Source organism: Phyllobates terribilis, unplaced genomic scaffold (genome assembly GCF_046119375.1).
Source record: "Phyllobates terribilis strain yellow unplaced genomic scaffold, ASM4611937v1 Scaffold_4__5_contigs__length_816908805, whole genome shotgun sequence".
Taxonomy (NCBI): Eukaryota; Metazoa; Chordata; class Amphibia; order Anura; family Dendrobatidae; genus Phyllobates; species Phyllobates terribilis.
In genome coordinates, this window is record NW_027362764.1 from 77,158,482 (window position 1) to 77,181,231 (window position 22,750).

Sequence of the window (22,750 nt, forward strand, 5' to 3'; positions counted from 1 at the left end):
GACTATGCGGGGGGGGGGGCCCTTACTCTGTATGGAGGACTATGCGGGGGGGGGGGGCCCTTACTCTGTATGGAGGACTATGCGGGGGGGGGGCCCTTACTCTGTATGAAGAACTATGCGGGGGGGGGGCCCTTACTCTGTATGGTGGACTATGCGGGGGGGGGGCCCTTACTCTGTATGGAGGACTATGCTGGGGGGGTCCTTACTCTGTATGGAGGACTATGCGGGGGGGGGGACCCTTACTCTGTATGGAGGACTATGCAGGGGGGGGGGTCCTTACTCTGTATGGTGGACTATGCGGGGGGGGGGCCCTTACTCTGTATGGAGGACTATGCGGGGGGGGGGCCCTTACTCTGTATGGTGGAATATGCGGGGGGGGGGGGCCCTTACTTTGTATGGTGGACTATGCGGGGGGGGCCCTTACTCTGTATGGTGGACTATGCGGAGGAGCCCTTACTCTGTATGGAGGACTATGCGGGGGGCCCTTACTCTGTATGGAGGACTATGCGGGGGGGGGGGCCCTTACTCTGTATGGAGGACTATGCGGGGGGGGGGGCCCTTACTCTGTATGGAGGACTATGCGGGGGGGGGCCCTTACTCTGTATGGAGGACTATGCGGGGGGGGACCCTTACTCTGTATGGTGGACTATGCGGGGGGGGGCCCTTACTCTGTATGGTGGACTATGCGGGGGGGGGGGGCCCTTACTCTGTATGGAGGACTATGCGGGGGGGGGGGGGCCCTTACTCTGTATGGAGGACTATGCGGGGGGGGCCCTTACTCTGTATGGAGGACTATGCGGGGGGGGGGGCCCTTACTCTGTATGGAGGACTATGCGGGGGGGGGGGGTTCCTTACTCTGTATGGTGGACTATGCGGGGGGGGCCCTTACTCTGTATGGAGGACTATGCGGGGGGGGGGCCCTTACTCTGTATGGAGGACTATGCGGGGGGGGGCCCTTACTCTGTATGGAGGACTATGCGGGGGGGGGGCCCTTACTCTGTATGGTGGACTATGCGGGGGGGGGGGGGCCCTTACTCTGTATGGTGGACTATGCGGGGGGGGGGCCCTTACTCTGTATGGTGGACTATGCGGGGGGGGGGGCCCTTACTCTGCATGGTGGACTATGCGGGGGGGGCCCTTACTCTGTATGGTGGACTATGCGGGGGTGGCCCTTACTCTGTATGGTGGACTATGCGGGGGGGGGGGGGGCCCTTACTCTGTATGGTGGACTATGCGGGGGGGGCCCTTACTCTGTATGGTGGACTATGCGGGGGGGCCCTTACTCTGTATGGAGGACTATGCGGGGGGCCCTTACTCTGTATGGAGGACTATGCGGGGGGGTGGGCCCTTACTCTGCATGGTGGACTATGCGGGGGGGGGCCCTTACTCTGTATGGTGGACTATGCGGGGGTGGCCCTTACTCTGTATGGTGGACTATGCGGGGGGGGGCCCTTACTCTGTATGGAGGACTATGCGGGGGGGGCCCTTACTCTGTATGGAGGACTATGCGGGGGGGGGCCCTTACTCTGTATGGAGGACTATGCGGGGGGGGGGGGGGCCCTTACTCTGTATGGTGGACTATGCGGGGGGGGGGGGCCCTTACTCTGTATGGAGGACTATGCTGGGGGGGTCCTTACTCTGTATGGTGGACTATGCGGGGGGGGCCCCTTACTCTGTATGGAGGACTATGCGGGGGGGGGGGCCCTTACTCTGTATGGAGGACTATGCGGGGGGGGGGGGCCCTTACTCTGTATGGAGGACTATGCAGGGGGGGGGGCCCTTACTCTGTATGGTGGACTATGCGGGGGGGGGCCCTTACTGTGCATGGTGGACTATGCGGGGGGGGCCCTTACTCTGTATGGTGGACTATGCGGGGGTGGCCCTTACTCTGTATGGTGGACTATGCGGGGGGGGCCCTTACTCTGTATGGTGGACTATGCGGGGGGGGCCCTTACTCTGTATGGTGGACTATGCGGGGGGGGCCCTTACTCTGTATGGTGGACTATGCGGGGGGGGCCCTTACTCTGTATGGAGGACTATGCGGGGGGGGCCCTTACTCTGTATGGAGGACTATGCGGGGGGGGGGGCCCTTACTCTGTATGGTGGACTATGCGGGGGGGGGGGGCCCTTACTCTGTATGGAGGACTATGCTGGGGGGGTCCTTACTCTGTATGGTGGACTATGCGGGGGGGGGGCCCTTACTCTGTATGGAGGACTATGCGGGGGGGGGGGTCCTTACTCTGTATGGTGGACTATGCGGGGGGGGGCCCTTACTCTGTATGGAGGACTATGCGGGGGGGCCCTTACTCTGTATGGAGGACTATGCGGGGGGGGGGGCCCTTACTCTGTATGGTGGACTATGCGGGGGGGGGGCCCTTACTCTGTATGGTGGACTATGCGGGGGGGGCCCTTACTCTGTATGGTGGACTATGCGGGGGGGGCCCTTACTCTGTATGGTGGACTATGCGGGGGAGCCCTTACTCTGTATGGAGGACTATGCGGGGGGGGGGGGGGGGGGCCCTTACTCTGTATGGAGGACTATGCGGGGGGGGGGGGGCCCTTACTCTGTATGGAGGACTATGCGGGGGGGGGGGGGGCCCTTACTCTGTATGGAGGACTATGCGGGGGGGGGGGGCCCTTACTCTGTATGGAGGACTATGCGGGGGGGGGGCCCTTACTCTGTATGGAGGACTATGCGGGGGGGGGGCCCTTACTCTGTATGGAGGACTATGCGGGGGGGGGCCCTTACTCTGTATGGAGGACTATGCGGGGGGGGGGCCCTTACTCTGTATGGTGGACTATGCGGGGGGGGCCCTTACTCTGTATGGAGGACTATGCGGGGGGGGGCCCTTACTCTGTATGGAGGACTATGCGGGGGGGGGCCCTTACTCTGTATGGAGGACTATGCGGGGGGGGGGCCCTTACTCTGTATGGAGGACTATGCGGGGGGGGGCCCTTACTCTGTATGGAGGACTATGCGGGGGGGGGGGGGGCCCTTCCTCTGTATGGAGGACTATGCAGGTGGGGGGGCCCCTTACTCTGTATGGAGGACTATGCGGGGGGGGGGCCCTTACTCTGTATGGAGGACTATGCGGGGGGGGGGGCCCTTACTCTGTATGGAGGACTATGCGGGGGGGGGGGCCTTACTCTGTATGGAGGACTATGCGGGGGGGGGGCCCCTTACTCTGTATGGAGGACTATGCGGGGGGGCCCCTTACTCTGTATGGAGGACTATGCGGGGGGGCCCCTTACTCTGTATGGAGGACTATGCGGGGGGGCCCCTTACTCTGTATGGAGGACTATGCGGGGGGGCCCCTTACTCTGTATGGTGGACTATGCGGGGGGGGGGGGCCCCTACTCTGTATGGAGGACTATGCGGGGGGGGGGGGCCCTTACTCTGTATGGAGGACTATGCGGGGGGGGCCCTTACTCTGTATGGAGGACTATGCGGGGGGGGGGCCCTTACTCTGTATGGAGGACTATGCGGGGGGGGGGGGCCCTCACTCTGTATGGAGGACTATGCGAGGGGGCCCTCACTCTGTATGGAGGACTATGCGGGGGGGGGGGCCCTTACTCTGTATGGAGGAATATGCGGGGGGGGGCCCTTACTCTGTATGGAGGACTATGCAGGGGGGGGGGGGCTTACTCTGTATGGAGGACTATGCAGGGGGGGGGCCTTACTCTGTATGGAGGACTATGCAGGGGGGGGCCTTACTCTGTATGGAGGACTATGCAGGGGGGGGCCTTACTCTGTATGGAGGACTATGCGGGGGGGGGCCCTTACTCTGTATGGAGGACTATGCAGGGGGGGGCCTTACTCTGTATGGAGGACTATGCGGGGGGGGGGGGCCTTACTCTGTATGGAGGACTATGCGGGTGGGGGGGGGGGCCTTACTCTGTATGGAGGACTATGTGGAGCCCATTATTCTGTATGGAGGACTATGTGGGGCCCATTATTCTGTATGAAGGACTATGTGGGGCCCATTATTCTGTATGGAGGACTATGTGGTGCTCATTCTGTATGGAGGACTATATGGGGCCCATTATTGTGTATGGAGGACTATGTTGGGCTCAATATACTGTATACTGGTTGGCCCACGACTTTGTCCAAGTTTTTCATTTTGGCCCTCTGCGTCTAAGTTTGACATACCTGCTCTAGACTCATGAACTGCGAAGACAACACAATGCCCCCCATAAAATAGCATGTTACGTGAAGGACAGCCTGAATTCGAGGCAGAAATTACTACAATATTTTACCAGAGTGGTTGCAAATTCAGGAATGCGGTGTTACAATTTTATGAAAGGCGGAAATGGCTGTGAATATAGAGACTCATCCATGACCACAAAGAACTTTACAGGCTCCTTCTCTTCTGTCCATCAATTTTATTTATTTTTTTAAAGTTGTAAATGTGAACAAAAATAGGGTTATGATTAACCGCGCTGCGGTGTCACCGTCTACCCGATGACGTGCAAAACCTGGCTGCAGGAAAGTGAGTCAACGTGCAGCAGACAAACAAGGTGTGGAGGGAGATGAACCTTGTCACACACGGCCAGGCTCGTGTGACTGATAAATCTCACTGCCAGGTCTATGGGTATGTTCACATGCAGGAGGTTTTTTATTTCCCAGCACCAAAACCAGAGTGTTGGCAAGAAAAGTGCTTCGTTCAACAACAGCGGGTTTTTTTTTTTTTTATTAATTTGAACAGGTGAATAACGCTGCAAAAATGCAAAAAAAACCCTCAAAACAAAACCAAAAAACACAGGAAAAAAAAAATAAAGGGTGTGCATGAAATTTTTGAACACTCATTCACTTTGCTGGTACTGTAAAATGGATAAGACAAAAAACCCCGCAAAGGATGAAAAACTGGCAAAAACACCATATGTGAACATACCCTCAGAAATATTCACCCTTAAAAAGTTTGAGAATTACTTAAATAGTAAGTACCTAAAAAGAGTGATGCTATGCTTTGAGAATTACATTGTAGATGTTACTTTGGGAATGGCCTGTCTGCAATGGAAAGAAAGTTTTATTGGCATTTCACATTATTTTAAGACCATTTCCCTATAAATAGCGCCACTCTGGTCTGTAGGCAAAGTGGGGTACTGCAGCTGGGCGCTTTGATACAAGCGGAGCTGAAATATCAGATTCAGCCCATAAACAAGAGTGGTGCAGTTTCTGTAATAACTAATCTAAAAGATGTCCTGCAACATACGGATGATCTTTATCTCCCACCCCACAGCAGATTCATGCCAGTGGGTGGTTTCTATCCTGATACACTAGGACTTTGCTCACTAGCAGAGCAGATGGTTAGCAGCAACATACATCCCCTGCACATACATCCCCTGCGTAGAGATGTGCAGAACTTGACTTTTCCTAGGCTGAGCAACGATAATAGTCTCAATTGTGGCCCACGAGGAAGCATCTAGCAAATCAGGATGGAGAGATTGAGAGATTCCCAAAGGCTGGTTAGTGCACACAGAAATTTCCAAAATAACCTGAAGATTGATGGTGCTCATCCTTTCCTTCCATTAAGTGGCTGTGTCTTAGGCCACGTTCACACGTCCAGTATTTGATCAGTTTTTTACATCAGTATTTGTAAGCCAAAACCAGGAGCGAGTGATAAATACAGAAGTGGTGACGTGTTTCCATTATACTTTTCCTCTTATTGTTCCACTCCTGGTTTTGGCTTACAAATAGTGATGTAAAATACTGAACGTGTGAATGCGGCCTTAAGCTGGCCATACACATCAGATGGCCGTTGAAGCCTTTACAGCAGCTGACAGAGGTTGCACTGCTCCAAGTCATATAGACTTACTCAGATGCCATATGTGAGGACACCTCCTGAAGAAGCAATGTTTGTGGCATGAAGCATTTTTTTTTTGTCCGATTCCAATCTATGTCACCATAGCGGTAACATTATCCATTATGGCTCTATACAAAACCGAGCTCTAAGGCGGTGTGCACATGATGAGATTTTGACACTGAGTATTTTCGTTAAAAAAGCAGCATCTTATAGTTCCAGTAAAAGTGGATGGGATTTATAGAAACCTCCTGCCTACTGTTTACTCAGCGTAAACTGACCTAGGTGAGGTAGAAGAAGTCGAAGCTCTGAAGACCCCGACACAGACTTGGCGGTCTCGCTTGTACTGAACCAATGAAATTGCTCATAGGGAGGAATTAAAGGGGAGTTCCAGTCAAAATGATCTTGTGACTAGGCTGAAAGTCAATAAGAACCATCTATCTTACATTGTCAGTCGCCTTGTAAGGTGTCAGATTGCCATTAACAAATCTTCGAGCTGAGCCAAAGTAACTCCTGTCCTGGTTCGTAACGGTCCGAAGTCAGATTCACCAACGTGATCTTGTATATTCAAGTACAAGGGTACAGGACCTGCACGGCCGTCAACATCCAAAACTGGTGTTTTATGGAGACATTAGGGAGGTATCTCTGCTTAGACAGTCAGAAGCAAGATGCATTAGTATAGCCACTTAGCTAGTAGTGCGGTACAACAGCACTAAGTGGCCATACTAATGCATCTTGCTTCTGCTTGTTAAAGCCTGGATACTTTACTAATGTCTCAATAAAAACTCAAATTAAGCATTTTAACGCTTTGCGAGTGCTGACACTTCTCTCATGGACATGCTACAAGGATGAAAAAAAAATGAGGTCCGCCATTACTTCTTCTTACGTTGATCTTTAACAAAGCTTCTCAGGCTCCTGAGTGAAAAAAATCTGTCTTGTCACCCATGTACAGAGGAGCCCGCCAATACCCTTTTCTAAATTTCATGTTATGTTCACATACACACACTATGTGGGAGTTTTGGGGGGACATTTGTTCATTTAAATGCTATGTACACCTTCGGACAGAATTTTCTTCAGTTTATCCCCAAATGCAAAATTAAGAAGCTTTCTAAATATTCTTCATTAAAAATGTTTGGTTCCTGCAGGTCCTGAATGATCGGCAAAAATGTTACAAATCCAGCAGAGCTTCTGCCCCTGACTGCTCTCCCTTCCCTTCTTTCAGTGTTAGAGATAACAGGTTGGAGGTTGTACAAAGATCTCCAAAAAGTGGAGAGAAGACAATGCAGCAACAGTCTTGTAGGTCAGAGAAAACAGGCTATATAGGAGCGGACAAGAGGAAATAAATGCAGCATAGAAGCTGTGCTGATATAGAAGCTAATGAAGACAACAGCACCACATCCAGCCTATATTACTGGGAGAGACACTCCAAGAGAAAAATCTGCAATTTGTTTAAACTGTAAACTATATATTAAGGGTCTGAAAATGAATGAAGGAGTAAAGATTGCAGGCAGCTACTAAATATATGTATATTTTTCCCACATTTCAAAAGGCGTCCAAAGATTTGAAGGGCTTGAATCGTGAATTATTTTTGTAGAATTTTGGGGAAAAATGCTTAATATTTTGCAGATGTGAAAAAAATTAGAAACGCTTAAAAGGAACTGTCATAATGTAGACATCTGTCATTCAGGGCTTTTTGAGAACACAAAGGTCATATGAGTTTCTTGCGGCCAAGGGATGAGCAAGTGTCCTACAGTAGGCTGCAGATGTTCACGAGAGGTTTGGAGAGTCACATCTAAGGGCGAGATGGAGCACTTTAAGGTCGTGAGAAGCTCTGGCTTCACAGATTCTCCAGCCTGACACATCCAAAATATATATTTTCTATTCACTTTATTTTTTCATCTGGGGGGTATTCGGATCATCTATAGGTGAACATGTTGAGACATTACACAAAATGTAAATAAAACGAATCAGACACAAAATTCAGTGGAAAAATAAATCTTCCTGAAATTATGCAAATTTTCAGATGACAAAACTAAAACCAGTTTTTCTACTCCGGCTTCCTTGTTACAGGCAAACAATTCCAGTTTTTCTTTGCAGTTTTCAATTTGTAATTAGAGAATACGGAGAAATAGTGGATTAAAGGAACGCACATCCATCTCAAGGCAGAATGACTACCTCTCTCTTTTACATATGCTGACGATCAATTGGGGTGGGTGGGGGCATAGGTTTTGAGGCCCCCTCCGATTACTCAAAAAAAAAAAAAAAGTTCACGGGCGTATAATAAAAGAATAGTCTTTCTCATTTGTCATCCATTTTTATAGATCGGCAACTATTAAAAACTTACAAGACCAAGTACAGTTTAAGAATTGCAATGTATCTGTAAAAATCGGATACTATAGGGTGGCTCTGTATGGAATTTTTTTTTTTTTTGGCCCCCATAGACTTGAATGGGAGAGTCATCAGACATGTGGAATAAATTAGTTTACGCTGCGGGAAAAAAAAAAAATAAAATTCAACTGCGCGGTACCATTGAATGACAATGGTCGAAAATACATCAAGGTGACCCAACCCTGGGGAGCGCAGCTCATCAAACAGAAGCTTGACACTTTCACTTATGCTTTATCAAGGTAACGTAACCAATGCAATCTCCTTGGGAACGGAAAGTGTTAACCTGCCGGCGGCGTAAACCAGTCATCCCTTAATGAACCTCGCTGTTTGTACTGGTAGAGCAGCAGTGAGAGTGAATCCACCTTTCTCCGGTGTGGCCCGATGCCAAGACACCAAGGTGCAGAGCGCTGCTTCTGTGGAACACACCCGGACCGCATCCCCAGCCAGTCACAAGCATGAAATATTTCCCTTTAAACAAAGCCAAACCCACTTTTTTTTTCTAACGCAACGTTTTATCTGTCTGTAACCTTACAAGCCTGTTGCGGCTCATCAAGTGGTGCAATATGGAGGAATTTCGAGTTGAAATGGTAACAGATGTGCACCGTGGCCATGTGATCGGAAGCACTCGTCTGGGTGTCCTGCAAGGGAAGGCTTTGATCTTAACTTTGACCTGTTCTTCATGTACAGGTGGCAGAGCTAAACCAATCCAATAGGTTTAAAGATATTTAAAGGGACAGGAAACAAAATATGTAAAATTATTGGGCCACACAGAAACCCTCTGTTGCACTATTGATTGACGGTGGATGTCCATAATTGCATACAACTCAACGGATCCCCTTGGAGTCACCCAGTAGTGCTACAAAAAATAAAAAAGTTAAGTCTAGCTGAGGTGTACATTTTTCAACTCTGGGCTATTTTTTTTTGAGTATTCAAAGTGTTCTAGGTTATATTCGGTAAAGCCAGAGCAGAAAGTGGCTAAAAAGGAACGGCACCCTTTGGAGGACCAAGTATGGCTGTGATTTTAATGAGCGGACTGTAATGCCTTCTTTCGCCTTCGGGAGTGCTGCAGGGAAAATTAATGACTGCAGCAGATTATAGCTAATCTTTCATTTTAAAGGAACAGTATACCCCCCTCCCCCAAAAAAGGAATGAGTAATATGTTCCTTTCCATATTGAATTATCCCAAAATTAACCAAGTAGGGTAGAGACCACAATATGCTCAATTGTGATGCCCAGTGCCTCCTCTTAAAGAGGTAATGGCAACCATATCTGTGCACAACCTGCTTTACTAGGCAAGTACTGGAGAAAACATAACCCAAATATCCCTAAAAGGAGGGAGGGGGCTGGAATAATGCGATGTAGTAAATGACTGACTCTCTGCAGCCACAAAGAGTTAAACAGCACATTCCCCTCTGCTACATGGTGCACAGAACACGTTTCCAGTGATTGCTTCACCGCGCACTGCTCTGACACATATAGGAGGTGCAGGGGATGTGTAGGTTGAACAATTGAGGCTGACGTGGTGACAAACTAATCCTACGAGACACTCACAATAATCCGAGCTCACGACTTGTAACACAGGTAAATAATGCACGGCGTGGGCCGCAGCGGTCCTACATAAACATCCTCACCTAGAGGAACACGATCGAGCAACACAACCACAAGACCGTCAGCCCAATGATTGTCTGGCCGGCGGCCCCCATACACAGGACCACTCCGCTGAACGCTCGGTGTTCTCCATTAGAGCCGCTGCCAGGTTCAATGGAGAACAAAAGGATTGGCTGCTCGAAATCCAACGTGCCCGATTCATCCCTACCCCAACATCTGTCAAAAAGCCCCAACACGCAGAGTCTTGGCCGATCTCACAGATATCGCTGGGTTTAGTCTAATGTGTATTGGGCACCATAGACTGTCGTCCTGACATGGTAACATAACTGAGGTCTGGCATTTTGTGAAAATGAAGGACTCCCCTCCCTTGTTCTCATCACTTCCAATTAAGTTAGGACACCTGAACGTGCGGGTGCAAAAATCACACACTATAGCACCAATCATGAGCCCAAATGGTGCCCCCTAGATATGCTCTTGCATAAACCAAACCATTGATTCTGATGTCTACATGAAAATACAAGAACAGTAACGTTTGTTCATTTTGTAGAAAGTGGGATGACATTGGGCCAGGGCTATGCTGGGGGAAGGGGGGCGCCCATGCCGACCCAGAGCCATGCTGGGGGAAGGGGGGCGCCCATGCCGACCCAGAGCCATGCTGGGGGAAGGGGGGCGCCCATGCCGACCCAGAGCCATGCTGGGGGAAGGGGGGCGCCCATGCCGACCCAGAGCCATGCTGGGGGAAGGGGGGCGCCCATGCCGACCCAGAGCCATGCTGGGGGAAGGGGGGCGCCCATGCCGACCCAGAGCCATGCTGGGGGAAGGGGGGCGCCCATGCCGACCCAGAGCCATGCTGGGGGAAGGGGGGCGCCCATGCCGACCCAGAGCCATGCTGGGGGAAGGGGGGCGCCCATGCCGACCCAGAGCCATGCTGGGGGAAGGGGGGCGCCCATGCCGACCCAGAGCCATGCTGGGGGAAGGGGGGCGCCCATGCCGACCCAGAGCCATGCTGGGGGAAGGGGGGCGCCCATGCCGACCCAGAGCCATGCTGGGGGAAGGGGGGCGCCCATGCCGACCCAGAGCCATGCTGGGGGAAGGGGGGCGCCCATGCCGACCCAGAGCCATGCTGGGGGAAGGGGGGCGCCCATGCCGACCCAGAGCCATGCTGGGGGAAGGGGGGCGCCCATGCCGACCCAGAGCCATGCTGGGGGAAGGGGGGCGCCCATGCCGACCCAGAGCCATGCTGGGGGAAGGGGGGCGCCCATGCCGACCCAGAGCCATGCTGGGGGAAGGGGGGCGCCCATGCCGACCCAGAGCCATGCTGGGGGAAGGGGGGCGCCCATGCCGACCCAGAGCCATGCTGGGGGAAGGGGGGCGCCCATGCCGACCCAGAGCCATGCTGGGGGAAGGGGGGCGCCCATGCCGACCCAGAGCCATGCTGGGGGAAGGGGGGCGCCCATGCCGACCCAGAGCCATGCTGGGGGAAGGGGGGCGCCCATGCCGACCCAGAGCCATGCTGGGGGAAGGGGGGCGCCCATGCCGACCCAGAGCCATGCTGGGGGAAGGGGGGCGCCCATGCCGACCCAGAGCCATGCTGGGGGAAGGGGGGCGCCCATGCCGACCCAGAGCCATGCTGGGGGAAGGGGGGCGCCCATGCCGACCCAGAGCCATGCTGGGGGAAGGGGGGCGCCCATGCCGACCCAGAGCCATGCTGGGGGAAGGGGGGCGCCCATGCCGACCCAGAGCCATGCTGGGGGAAGGGGGGCGCCCATGCCGACCCAGAGCCATGCTGGGGGAAGGGGGGCGCCCATGCCGACCCAGAGCCATGCTGGGGGGGCGCCCATGCCGACCCAGAGCCATGCTGGAGGGGTAAGGGGGAGGGGGGGGTAGCACCCATATCATCCCAGAGCCATGCTGGGGACGCGACCATACTGACCTAGAGCCATGCTGGGGTGGAAGGGGGGCGCCCATACCGACCTACAGTCATGCTGGGGAAGGGGCCCATACCGACCCAGGGCTAGAGCCATGCAAGGGGACCAATATACAGACCCAGGGCCATGCAGGGCACCCATGCAGAATTATGCAACTTGTCCCAAAATGATTTACAGGGCAACATTGCCCCAAAACGTTTCTACCATAGTAAATCCAAATGGCGATCGGCACTCCACTCTTTGTGGTGCACGTGGAAGTTAAATGAAGTGAAGAATTCCCGACACTCGGAGATATCATGAATCTTGATTCTTTTATTTGTTTAAATCTGAACGTTTTTGCTGTAGAGAGCTCGAGAGGAGCTGAAAAGTTCAGGTTATGACAAGAATCAAGATTCACAATATCTCAGAGTGTCGGGAATTCTTCACTTCATCTATCGTAGTAAATGAGCCACAACGTCCTACTATAGAGCTGAATGTGCTACACAGCCCGCATTCATCTACTCCTCCCCCTGGGAAAGCCCATATACCTACACAGTCCTAGCATGGGTGACCAAGACTCTGCGTCAGAAAGACCGTGACAATAGGATTCCTGAAAACATCTGTGCAGGGTCAGACAATGTATAGCGGTAATATACCAATGATGGCCAGTACTGTATGGCGCCATCGCTCCAGTGACAGCAGTGTTATTAGTGGGAATATATGTGACTGACTCAGGCTCAATAATTAATCAGGAGTCACATAGTAATTTATGATGCAAGCATATGGCAGATAAGCATCTAAGCAGAGAAGAGAAAGGGCAGGGCCCGTCATACACACTATGGATCATGTAAATGAAGCCGATTACACAACACCCTGCCGTACAAGCTTTCCTTCCATACATCTGGGCACAAACAACATTTTTTTTTTCAATATCTTGACGATTTTTGCAATCTACACCGGATCTCCTCCAGTACGTGGATGCTTATCTGCAATTCAAAGAAAAGTGAGAAAAAAAAAATACCTAGACAGCAAATGTCGTCATTTCAAGGGGAAAGGAGAATATCAGATTTCTTGAATGTGAACCGGTATTACAAAATGGGGGGGTGCAACTTGTTTTCTGGAGGGGAGATGCACCTTTTAGGATTATATTTAGTAATTGAATAAAATAGGTAAGGAGCAGTCCAATGAGATGAAAATCCCAATTCTCTGCTGCCGCCAACCAGCCGGTCACCACCAAAATAGACAGGCACTGTCAAATTATTCTACCACATTAAGTCTATAGTTATACAATTTCACAATATAAAATCGGTAATTATTCAGGCGGTCACCAACTGGTTTCACAAACTATGCCCCCCAAAAAATACTAAATGAGCAGCCAACACAACATAAGATTAAAAAGTCCAAGAGGCAAAAAAAAAAAAAATATATCAGCAAGCTTTAATAATGTAGCTCTTACCTATGAAGGGTATGGATGCCAGAGAATCTCCTGGCGAGTTGGCTCCAGATACCTTCTTCTGTTCTATACTTTTTATCTTGACTTCTCTCCGGGCGTCGTTGGGTAACCAGCAGGTCGTGTCGGACACAGATTCCTGCTCGTTGACAGCAAAAATGTAAGACTGTTGACGTAGAGGCTGGAGAGCCTGGCCACCAGACGGAGATTTATCTCTTAAGATCACGGGATCCACAGAATTAAATTCTGCACTAGACCCATGGACCTTGGCTGTAGGGCTTTGCCCGTTTTGAACGTCCATGCTATCGGAGGTAGCTGAGCTATTTGTCACCTGTTGTTGCACAGGTCTGGTGGGAATCGGTGAAGAAGTGGAGATGGGAGATTTGATGACTGCATCCAGATGTAGATTATGAGCGGCATCTGCCGGGGATGCTTTCTGCGAGTTTAATGTCCCAATTCTGCTGATGTGGTTCACTGCTTTTTGGTCTTTGATGATTGCGTCATCGAAGTTTATATTTGGGGGAAACGGTTTAGGTCCGTAAGAAGAACCTTTTACAGAATTCGCCTTTGCAAGTGGAAAGTTAGTTCTTTCGGATACAAGTGGACGAGAATGTGAGTATCTGCAGGAGGAACTCTGGAAGTTCCTCGTAATCTGTGAGCTTCTTTGCTCAGCTGGAACCTTCTGTAAAGGATGCGCTGAGCCCAAAACGCGACGTCTGTTGTCTGAACTATATACAATGGGTCCGACGGGGAAGTTTGGGGCTCGAAGGGACATGTGAATTGAATGCTGTCTAGAGCGATCATAAATACCCCGTCGGTCATCTTGTTCAGTAAATCCAGTCCATTTATAGTTGTGCTTTATTTCACCATTTGCATCACGAGGATCACCGGTATAGTGATCTGTTTTTTTAGTAAGGTAATCGCATGACCCCGATCTATTGCTCCTGGGAACGACAGCTGGTGATGTAAGAGTGTCTTGGGAAGCACTACGGGGCCATTCTTTATAACCTTTCACAATGACTGGGTCTTCAAGCCTTTCCTGAGAAACGCTCCGTTGCCTGATTTGGGCAGGATGAGGAACCCTATCGTGAGATGTACTACGGCGACGGATCTCAAATGATGAGCGGACGGGGGAAACTTGGCTGTACTCCGTGTTTTGCGATGCTGCTCTTAGGCTGTCCAGTCTCTCTTGTATGGTTCGGTGGCCATACATCTGCATGCGTCGGTTATCTATGTACTCTCTGTAGGTCTTGTAATTTCTCCAGTCTATGTGCTGGGGAGAAGTTGAAGAATAATGATTAGTTGGAGATGGCGATTCCTCGCCTGGGATAATTGCCCTTCCACTACAAAGAGAGTCAACATGGCCTCCATAGCTTGGAGGTTTACTTTTAAGTCCACTATCAACTGGTCTGGTTACCATCGACATGACCGGGACAGCTGCAGAGGGGGGAGATATGGTCCTTGGTTTTATGAGTGCGCAAGGATCGACCCGATGTGAAGGTCCAGCACTGTTGGGTCTACTTGATGAAAGCTCTACCACCTTCCCAGAAGGCACTATAACAGTTCTTACAGCTTCGTTGCAGACGCAAACAGCAGTGTTCGTTTTCACAAGATCGGTTGGCGATGGAGGCACTTGGATTTCCACTCGGTGGTTTCTGTCTGGTTGTGCTGACGTTCTTACCGGCCGAACAGGTTGCTTAGCCAAAGATGTGCCTTGAGGTGTAACTTCGGCCAGTTGGGCCATCACCGAGGGTGCAGATTTTACACGGGGGTAACATATAGGTGGGGGTTCGGGTATATGGTGGGCGATGCCACTGTACGATTCATTTCCCTTCAGGTAAGCATCTTGGGAATATGCCTAGATGAAGACAAGTGACAATTAGAAAAATATAATTATAAAAAAAAAAAAAAAAAAAAAAAAAAAAAAGCAAAAAAATTAAAAAATTATTGCAAAACAGATCCTTGGCTCCACCTGAAATCGAAAATGTGTTACATAAAGCAAATGGCCATAACGGGGAACAATACAAAAATATAAAAAAAAATAAAAAAAAGGCCAGATCAACAAAGCTACATGCACAGAAAAAATAAATAAAATTTCTTATTAACCCAATTATTACAACAGATTAGTCCGGTTTGTGAATGAGCTTACAAAACACACAAATCCTCCTAACACAACGACGGGGACCTTACCTTGTAGCGCCTCAGGGTCCGACTTCTCCGAAAAAGTGTTAAACTAAATTTGGCACGGTTTACCCATCTCCCTTGCGTATCATAACGCACTTCGGAGATCATGGCAGAAAAAAACAAGTCCGGCATTCAAGGGGACAGATTAGGGGGGGGGGGGGCAGGGGATTAACAGGTTAGTAAAGTATGGTGATAGTAAAGTATGGCGAGCATCGGCGAGTGCAGAAGAAAAATTATTCTAAATAAAAAGATTCGTGTACGGAGCAAAAATAAGCTGATTGCAGAGGCTGCCGATGCAGACAGGAAGAAACCTGGATTGGTGTCCGTAGGTATTTATATCGCACAGGTGTGGTATCAGGTTACAGCAGTTCCAGCTCAGCCGGTGACATGCCTCCTGCAGGGGAGCCCAGCCTGCTTGCTCCTGCCAAAGCCAACGTGTGCACCCAGAAAACACAAACTAGTGATCCCAGGGCGAGGCTTAACCACCCTGCAGCATTTACAACGTTGCACAAAAATGCAAAAAAAAAAAAAAAAAAGCAAAAAAAATTGAAATACAAAAATAAATGCAATAATTCTATAAAAGGCATCACATGCAAATCCACATTTACAAGACACAGACGTGAAGCACTGCTAGAACGTAACCAGTTCCGGTGTTAACGAGCGAGGATGTCAGACATATTAAATGAAAATTAAACATTCCGTACAGAGACATGGCTTCTGTGCATCTTACCAGAGCTGTGATCTCCTTTGGAAACTGCAGCTGGGCAGGAAATAAAGCATAGTAAGAAGAAGAAAAAAAAAAAAAAGGAAAAAAGCTGCTTAGTGGTGTAAAAGACCGAATTATGTCGTCGTATTGATGCCGAGCTAAAAATACACTGAATTCTGTGGAAGGTACCAAAGAGAATGGACGAGGCGGTGGAGCAGATTCATTCCCATTTCCTCCTAGGGCTGCAGGGTCTCGCGCACGCATATGTCACTGCATGGACGGAGGAGGAGGAGGATGGCAGAGCCTGTGTGCGGCTTATGGACATGTCTTCTGCAACATGTAGGTAGCCCGGCTGGCAGGAGACAGATCCTTCCTTCCCTGCACTACAGCTATTAACGCTCGCTCCCCTCTCTGCGAAGCTTATAGATGACGAAACCAATGCTCTAGTCTGCATCCCAAATAATGTGGCTTCCCATACAATCATGAGCATCGGCTCAGCTGACTGCGAGCTGCCCCGTCTCCACATTCCTGCTAAAATTAGAAAAACGCCGTGGAGATTTCTTCAATGCACACATCCACAGGGAAGCATTTATCTGGGTGGATGGCACATGCATACAAAGTCTGCTTTACAGGCTGTGGCCTGGGACTACAAGTCCCAGCACACACATCTTACAATGAAATGGAGAACAGCTATTTCTAAATCATTTCTCCCATACATAGCTCCAACGTGCTCTGCAGCGCTGTACACACACTCCGTTATTCTTCCCAGCAGGATGAATGAGACTTTTTTTCTCAAGTATACATTGTTTAAAAAGGGGCACCCAATAAAAGCCAATGATTAAAAGGTATTCAATTGCCACAACATTGGTGGAATAAGCAGCAAGTGTTCAAATTCCCTACAGCACTCCCGCAGGGGAAATGAGGTATTACATAGCGACTACTGAAAAACAATGAAGCATGGGTCTGTGGTGTCCTCCAGAACTAAAAAACAAAACAAAAATATTCTATTATATCCATGTAGTGCATATGAACATGGGTCCAGAAAGACAGGGTTTAATGGGAATTTGTCCCCAGGTTTATGCTCAGAAATTTGAGGACACCGATCCTGATACCAGTGCTGCCATTTACTGGGCTCCTTGCAGTTTCACCAGCTGCAAATCTGCTAGTCCTTTCAATGCAGAGTTCTGTATAACCCCGGCCCACACCATTGATTGACAGTTTTCTATGTACACTGTGCATAGGCAGAAATAACTGCAGAAGAAACAGAGCTTGTGAACATGGAGGACTACAAAGCAGAAGCTAATCACCGAGAGGACTAGCAGAGCAGCAGACGATTAAACCGTTTAATAAAAACTACAGCAAGAAGCCCAGTAAATGAAGTAGAATCATGGCTTCTGCCCTTTCTTCATGTTGCGTTCAAATGGGGGCAGCAGAAAACGTTTGACCACTTTTATAAAAAAATTTTGGGCTTTGGGATAAAAACTAGAATATCAGGAAAAACTAAAAAAAAGATAGTGTACATACCACCCTGGTTACCACCAGGTTTTTGACAGCAGCATGATGTAGGGGCAGAGACCCTGATTCCAGCAATGTGTCACTTACTGAGCGGCTTGATGTAATTTTGAAATAATCACAGTTTTCTCTGCTGCAGATCTAGTAGTTCTCTAAATGCCGAGCTGTTTATAACCCCACCCACACCACTGATTGGCAGCTTTCTGTGTACATAAACTGTGCATAGGCAGAAAGCTGCCAATCAGTGGTGGGGCGGGGTTATACACAGCTCAGCATTCAGAGCACTGCTAGATCTGCAGCAGAGAAAACTGTGATTTTATCCAAACTGCAGCAAGCAGCCCAATAAGTGACATCGCTGGAACCAGGGTCTCCGCCTCTACATTATGCTGCTCTCATTAGGTGACAAAACCTGCGGAGATATTCCCGTTAAGGCCATCGTCAAAGCGACTTAATTTTTCATTAAAAAAAAAAAAAAAGGCACAGAAGCAATGAAAGAATAGTTTGTGCAGTTGGACCGCCGCTTTTTATATAAAGATTGGGAAATAAAGCAAATGACACATTAAATGTGTAAAGTAAATTACTTTTTTTTCTTCGAATGGGGCAAAATATTAGAGCTTTGATATTCTAGAAAAAGAGGCATAGCGGCGTCAGAGAAGACAGACATTAAATCGGTGGATGAGGAGGATTAAATGGACTCTAATCTCACAATAAATTGTGCGCTGATCACATGAATACTCATAACAGTAAAACTACTCATCTGCCGAGAGTCACGGAGAGGAGGACGCAGACATATGCCGACAAATCACTGACGCACCGGCTTATACTCAATGAAAAATGTCTTCACCAGAATGTTGTGTCGTTCAGACTCCATTCTGTGTTTCGCCCGTACATCAGTACATAGCTACGCGAGAGCTCCATGCCACTGCGTGTGCAGCAACCGGACGCAATACAGTGCCGGGAAATTTAAACGGACCCTTCCAGGTTGTTATGGCGCCTCAACAGCCTCACAGGCACATAGGAGACCGTTGGGGGTTTGACCCGGAGGCACAGGGGAAGCCCGGAGGATTGTTTTTAGCTTTATAGTGTACTGCTCATTGCCTTGGTAACCGGCCACCTCTGCAGATTTTTTATTTCCTAGACATAGAACCTGCAAGCTTTGAATAGGAAGCTGACCAGACAGGCTTCTGTGCTCCTCCGATGCTGCAGATTCCAAGCTGCCTCTGCTTGCACCATCTAAAAGAACAGCAAGCCCAGCGCGGCACGACCATGCAGCTGGTCCGAACAATCAATTTTCAGCAGCGCATCGCCCCCGGCAGGCAGGAAGCAGAGAGGCAGCGGAGTGGTGCGCTCCCCATGAACTTTAGACATTTTTACATTTTTCTTTTGGAAAGCTCATTCAAGCTTTAAGAGGGGTTTGTTCATCCCTGAAGAAATTTTCAGGAAGCCCACTAGGATTAGTCTCTGCTCGTTGGTTCCAGCGATCGTCACATCAAAATCGAGATAAGCGGAGAACCACTTTAAGGCTGTGTTCACATTGATGTCACAGCTTCCTTGAATAAGAAGGAGTAGCACAGTCAGGCACTGGTGCAGCATTAATGGGAAAACCTCTAACAATATCATGTTTATCTGTGTGATATGGGAAAAACAGGAGCGTGTGAGGTTACAGAAACCGTGAAAAATAAGTTACTTTAACCTAATACATGGTCCGAAAATCACCCAGAGCTGTTGTAGGGAATAATGAGAATATTGTTGATGGGAGCCGCCTTTAGCATCACATGAGAATTACTAAATTATTACACGGGCAGCAACTACTGATCTGGACAAGATAAGTAGTGGAATCGGTTTACAAAAAAATATCTGATCATTAGAATCGCTAGCGATCAAATATCATCACTGTGGGAAGCTGAGCATTTCCACTGCAGTGGCCTCTACAGGAGAAGTGTGGTATTGCAAGTTGTCCATTCATTTGAATAAGACATGGTAGTGCTGAGTCCTCCAGAGTAGGAATCGTTCTTTAATACAGTTATTTGACAACACCTTGTGTCATTGACCTCTACCATTCCCCAGGGGTCATCTGTGTGCAGATTGGCAGCAGGGCAAACTGCAAATCAGTGTTAGGGCAGGTGCAGACGACTGTAGATTCTCTCATCTGAGATTATGCAAACGACACCCTGATCAGAGGCTGACCATAATGAGATCAGATTCTCCCAGATGAAGAAAAACATTTTTTGTCTCTCCATTCTGTTAATCCGTGGAAATTGGACTGAACTCAGAAGTCATCAGAGTGCAGTCCGATGGTTTCCACAGACTCATTGATTTGCATGGCTGGATGTTCAGTGTTTGGTTCTTCTGTCACTTTTTACCATCACAGTTTCATCAGGTTTTCACTTTTTTTGTGTACGAGAAGTTTTCCCAAGCCTCCATCAAACACCCATGAAAATCAAAGACACAAAATGCAACCAGAATGGCAGTCCGATATTTTTCAAAGACAAATAAACTTTCATTGGTGAGTTTGATGCGTGACTGGCGTTTTCACGTGGACTACTCTGTCCACAAACATACAAGGACATGTGAACAGCCCCATGGACTATAATGGGTACATGCTCTAGTCGTGAAAAATACGGATAAAACACATACATGAAAAAGGGAATGAGGCCTTCAAGATCCATTCCAAGGAGATTTTGGCCATAGATTTTCTTGTAAACCTGTGTAACAGTGATGTGCATTTACTAAGTACTCCAGTGAGAAAATCAGGACAAAAAAAAAACCATCTCAGCTTCTTACATTGGATATTAACTGGGGCTTCCTGCAGTCACACCTGATATTAAAAGGGAAACTATCAGCAGTTCTTTTCCATGTAACCTGAGAGCTGCATGTTGTAGGGCCAGAGACCCTGATTCTAGAGATGTGTCACTTAATAGGCTGTGATTCACTGTTTTAATAAAATAAGTAGATCACTACAGGACTAGGTGTCTGGTGCCTCCTGGTCCAATCATGCCCCCCCCCCCATCACTGATTGGCTGCTCTCCGTGTACACCGAATTGACAAAAAGCTGCTAATCAGTAGAGGGGGCGGGGGTCACACACAGCTCAGCATTCAGAGCTCTGCTGTAGAGAAAACTGGGATTGTATCACAACTGCTGCACACAGTAAACTAAGTGATACATCATCGGAATCAGGGTCTCTGTCCCTACACCACTCTGCTGTCTGAATACATAGCAAAAAACTGCTGCCAGATTCCCTTTAATGTATAATTTAGTCTATAGCTTTCAGTCCTGCCTTCAAAGTATTGAGCCTGTGTGACAAACCGCTCTATGTAACTGCAACTTAATGACATGCATCCATGTAGCAATCTGCAGGCCACTCGCACAATGTGTGGGTCAAGTTGGTGCCAGGCAGAGAATTACTTACTGAAAGGAAATGATTATTAGACTTTATCTAATTATCATGCTATAGCAATACAAGCCATTGCTTAGAAAACAGTCTAATATGAAGGTAAGCGACTGAAGACTTCCAGCATGCCTCAGCGACACGACACACTGGTACTTCTAGTTCAGTATTAAGACCAATATGTAATATTAGGGAAAAAGAGAACCAACACGTACTAATTACTTTCCAAATTCATAGTAAATTGTTCATTATTGTGGTATGCCGCCAAACAGATGTACATAGAGGAAACTAGAAACTCCTTCAGGCTTTTCCTCCGAAATCACAAGAGTAACAGAATTTGCAGTATTCCCCATCAGTGATTATACACTTCTTGAGCCTAGTCTAGACCTTGCTAATCACAGGGTCAGAGACCTGAGACCACCCGAAGCCAAGAATGAAGGGGCAGTGATCGTACAATAACTTCTCCTCCAGAGATCAGTAAGGGGCAGCATATACTGCACCTGGATGACTTATCCCTTTGGTCTCGGGAAGAAAAATGTATCCTTATTAGTGTTGAGCGAGTATGATCTGTTCCGAGTATGCTCGGGCGAGCTCTGAGTATTTATAGCTGCTCGGTGATCTGGTTGAATCGCTCCCGTGTGTATGATTTGCGACTGTTTGGCAGCTTTATTACATGTGAGGAATGTGTAAGAAATAGACATTCCTCCCATGTAACAAAACGGTCACAGTTGCAAATCATGCACACGGGCGCGATTCAACCATATCACCGAGCAGCTATAAATACTCGGAGCTCGGCCCGAGCATACTCGGACAGAACATACTCTCTCAACCCTAATTCTTATCCTTTATAGATGATACATCATATTACAATGTAACAATACACGGGAGATTACATCTCGGTGACAGAAAGACTTCCAATCATTCAATAATCCCAATAATTTGATTATCCGTTGGAATATTTATATAGGGAAAAAATAAATAAATAAAAAAATAAAATCTGCTGTTCCTGATTACAACATTGTCTAATTGTCCTGTATTCCGCAGGACTCCTGGGCCAAAAGGGACAGGGATGATTTAAGCCCTACCCAAAAAATTGGTGTTTTACGTAAAGGGAATCTGTCAGTAGGCTCACCCCTCCTAAGCCGTTTATACAGGCATGTACGTCATAGAAAGTGGAATAAAATGACACCTTCATATCTGCGATCTGATGTTTTATTCCAGAGAAATCCACATTTTTCTCAATATGTAAATGAGCTGTTAAGATCTATGGGCCGGACATAGATCTCTCTGAGAATCTGCCTCTAGAGCTTAGTTTATATGAAATGAGGAGTTACCAGTGTGAGACATGTAATGACTGACAGTCGGCTCTTCTGATCTGTATGTCTCACTGGTAATTCCACCTTTCACATAAAATAAGATGACATATTAGCTCTATCCCTATCACTACAGTTCCATCTAATACATTCTCACTGTAATAAACCCCAGCCACAAGAGGAGAAAGAGCATATGGGGTAAATGTGGCTTTAAGGCAAATCACCGAAAGTCCAGGACACCCCCCCCCCTCTTCAAGGTCCCCCCTACATATTAAAAAAGATGAAAACAAAAAAGATAAAAGCAGTTTTCTACAGATCAGCCATTAAACTGCAGCCATCAGACGGCGGTCAAAAAGCAAATTTTCTGCCATTTTATTTTAGGCTGCGGAGCTGCGGTTTGATAAATATGCCCCATTGTGTTAAACACAAGGCTACTGTTCTCATTCATCCATACAGCAATGGACAGTGCGGACTGTACAAGTATCAGACTGT

The 22,750-nt window shown here is 48.4% G+C and overlaps 1 protein-coding gene across 7 annotated transcripts in view; it reads right to left on the minus strand.

Annotated features, from left to right (window-relative positions):
* The window catches only part of ARHGAP21 (Rho GTPase activating protein 21), a 172,308-nt gene that overhangs the window by 29,299 nt on the left and 120,259 nt on the right, over nucleotides 1–22,750 (minus strand). For 4 of the 7 annotated variants that reach the window (XM_073677523.1, XM_073677524.1, XM_073677519.1 and 1 more), the window contains exons 7-8: nucleotides 16,069–16,098; nucleotides 13,161–15,012 (exon numbers count right to left, since the gene is read on the minus strand). In XM_073677523.1, coding sequence (XP_073533624.1) covers nucleotides 13,161–15,012; nucleotides 16,069–16,098 — 1,882 coding nt within the window. Of the gene's footprint in view, nucleotides 1–13,160; nucleotides 15,013–15,344; nucleotides 15,670–16,068; nucleotides 16,099–22,750 lie in introns of those variants that run through there. The other 3 variants (XM_073677522.1, XM_073677520.1, XM_073677525.1) reach the window with 2 other exon arrangements.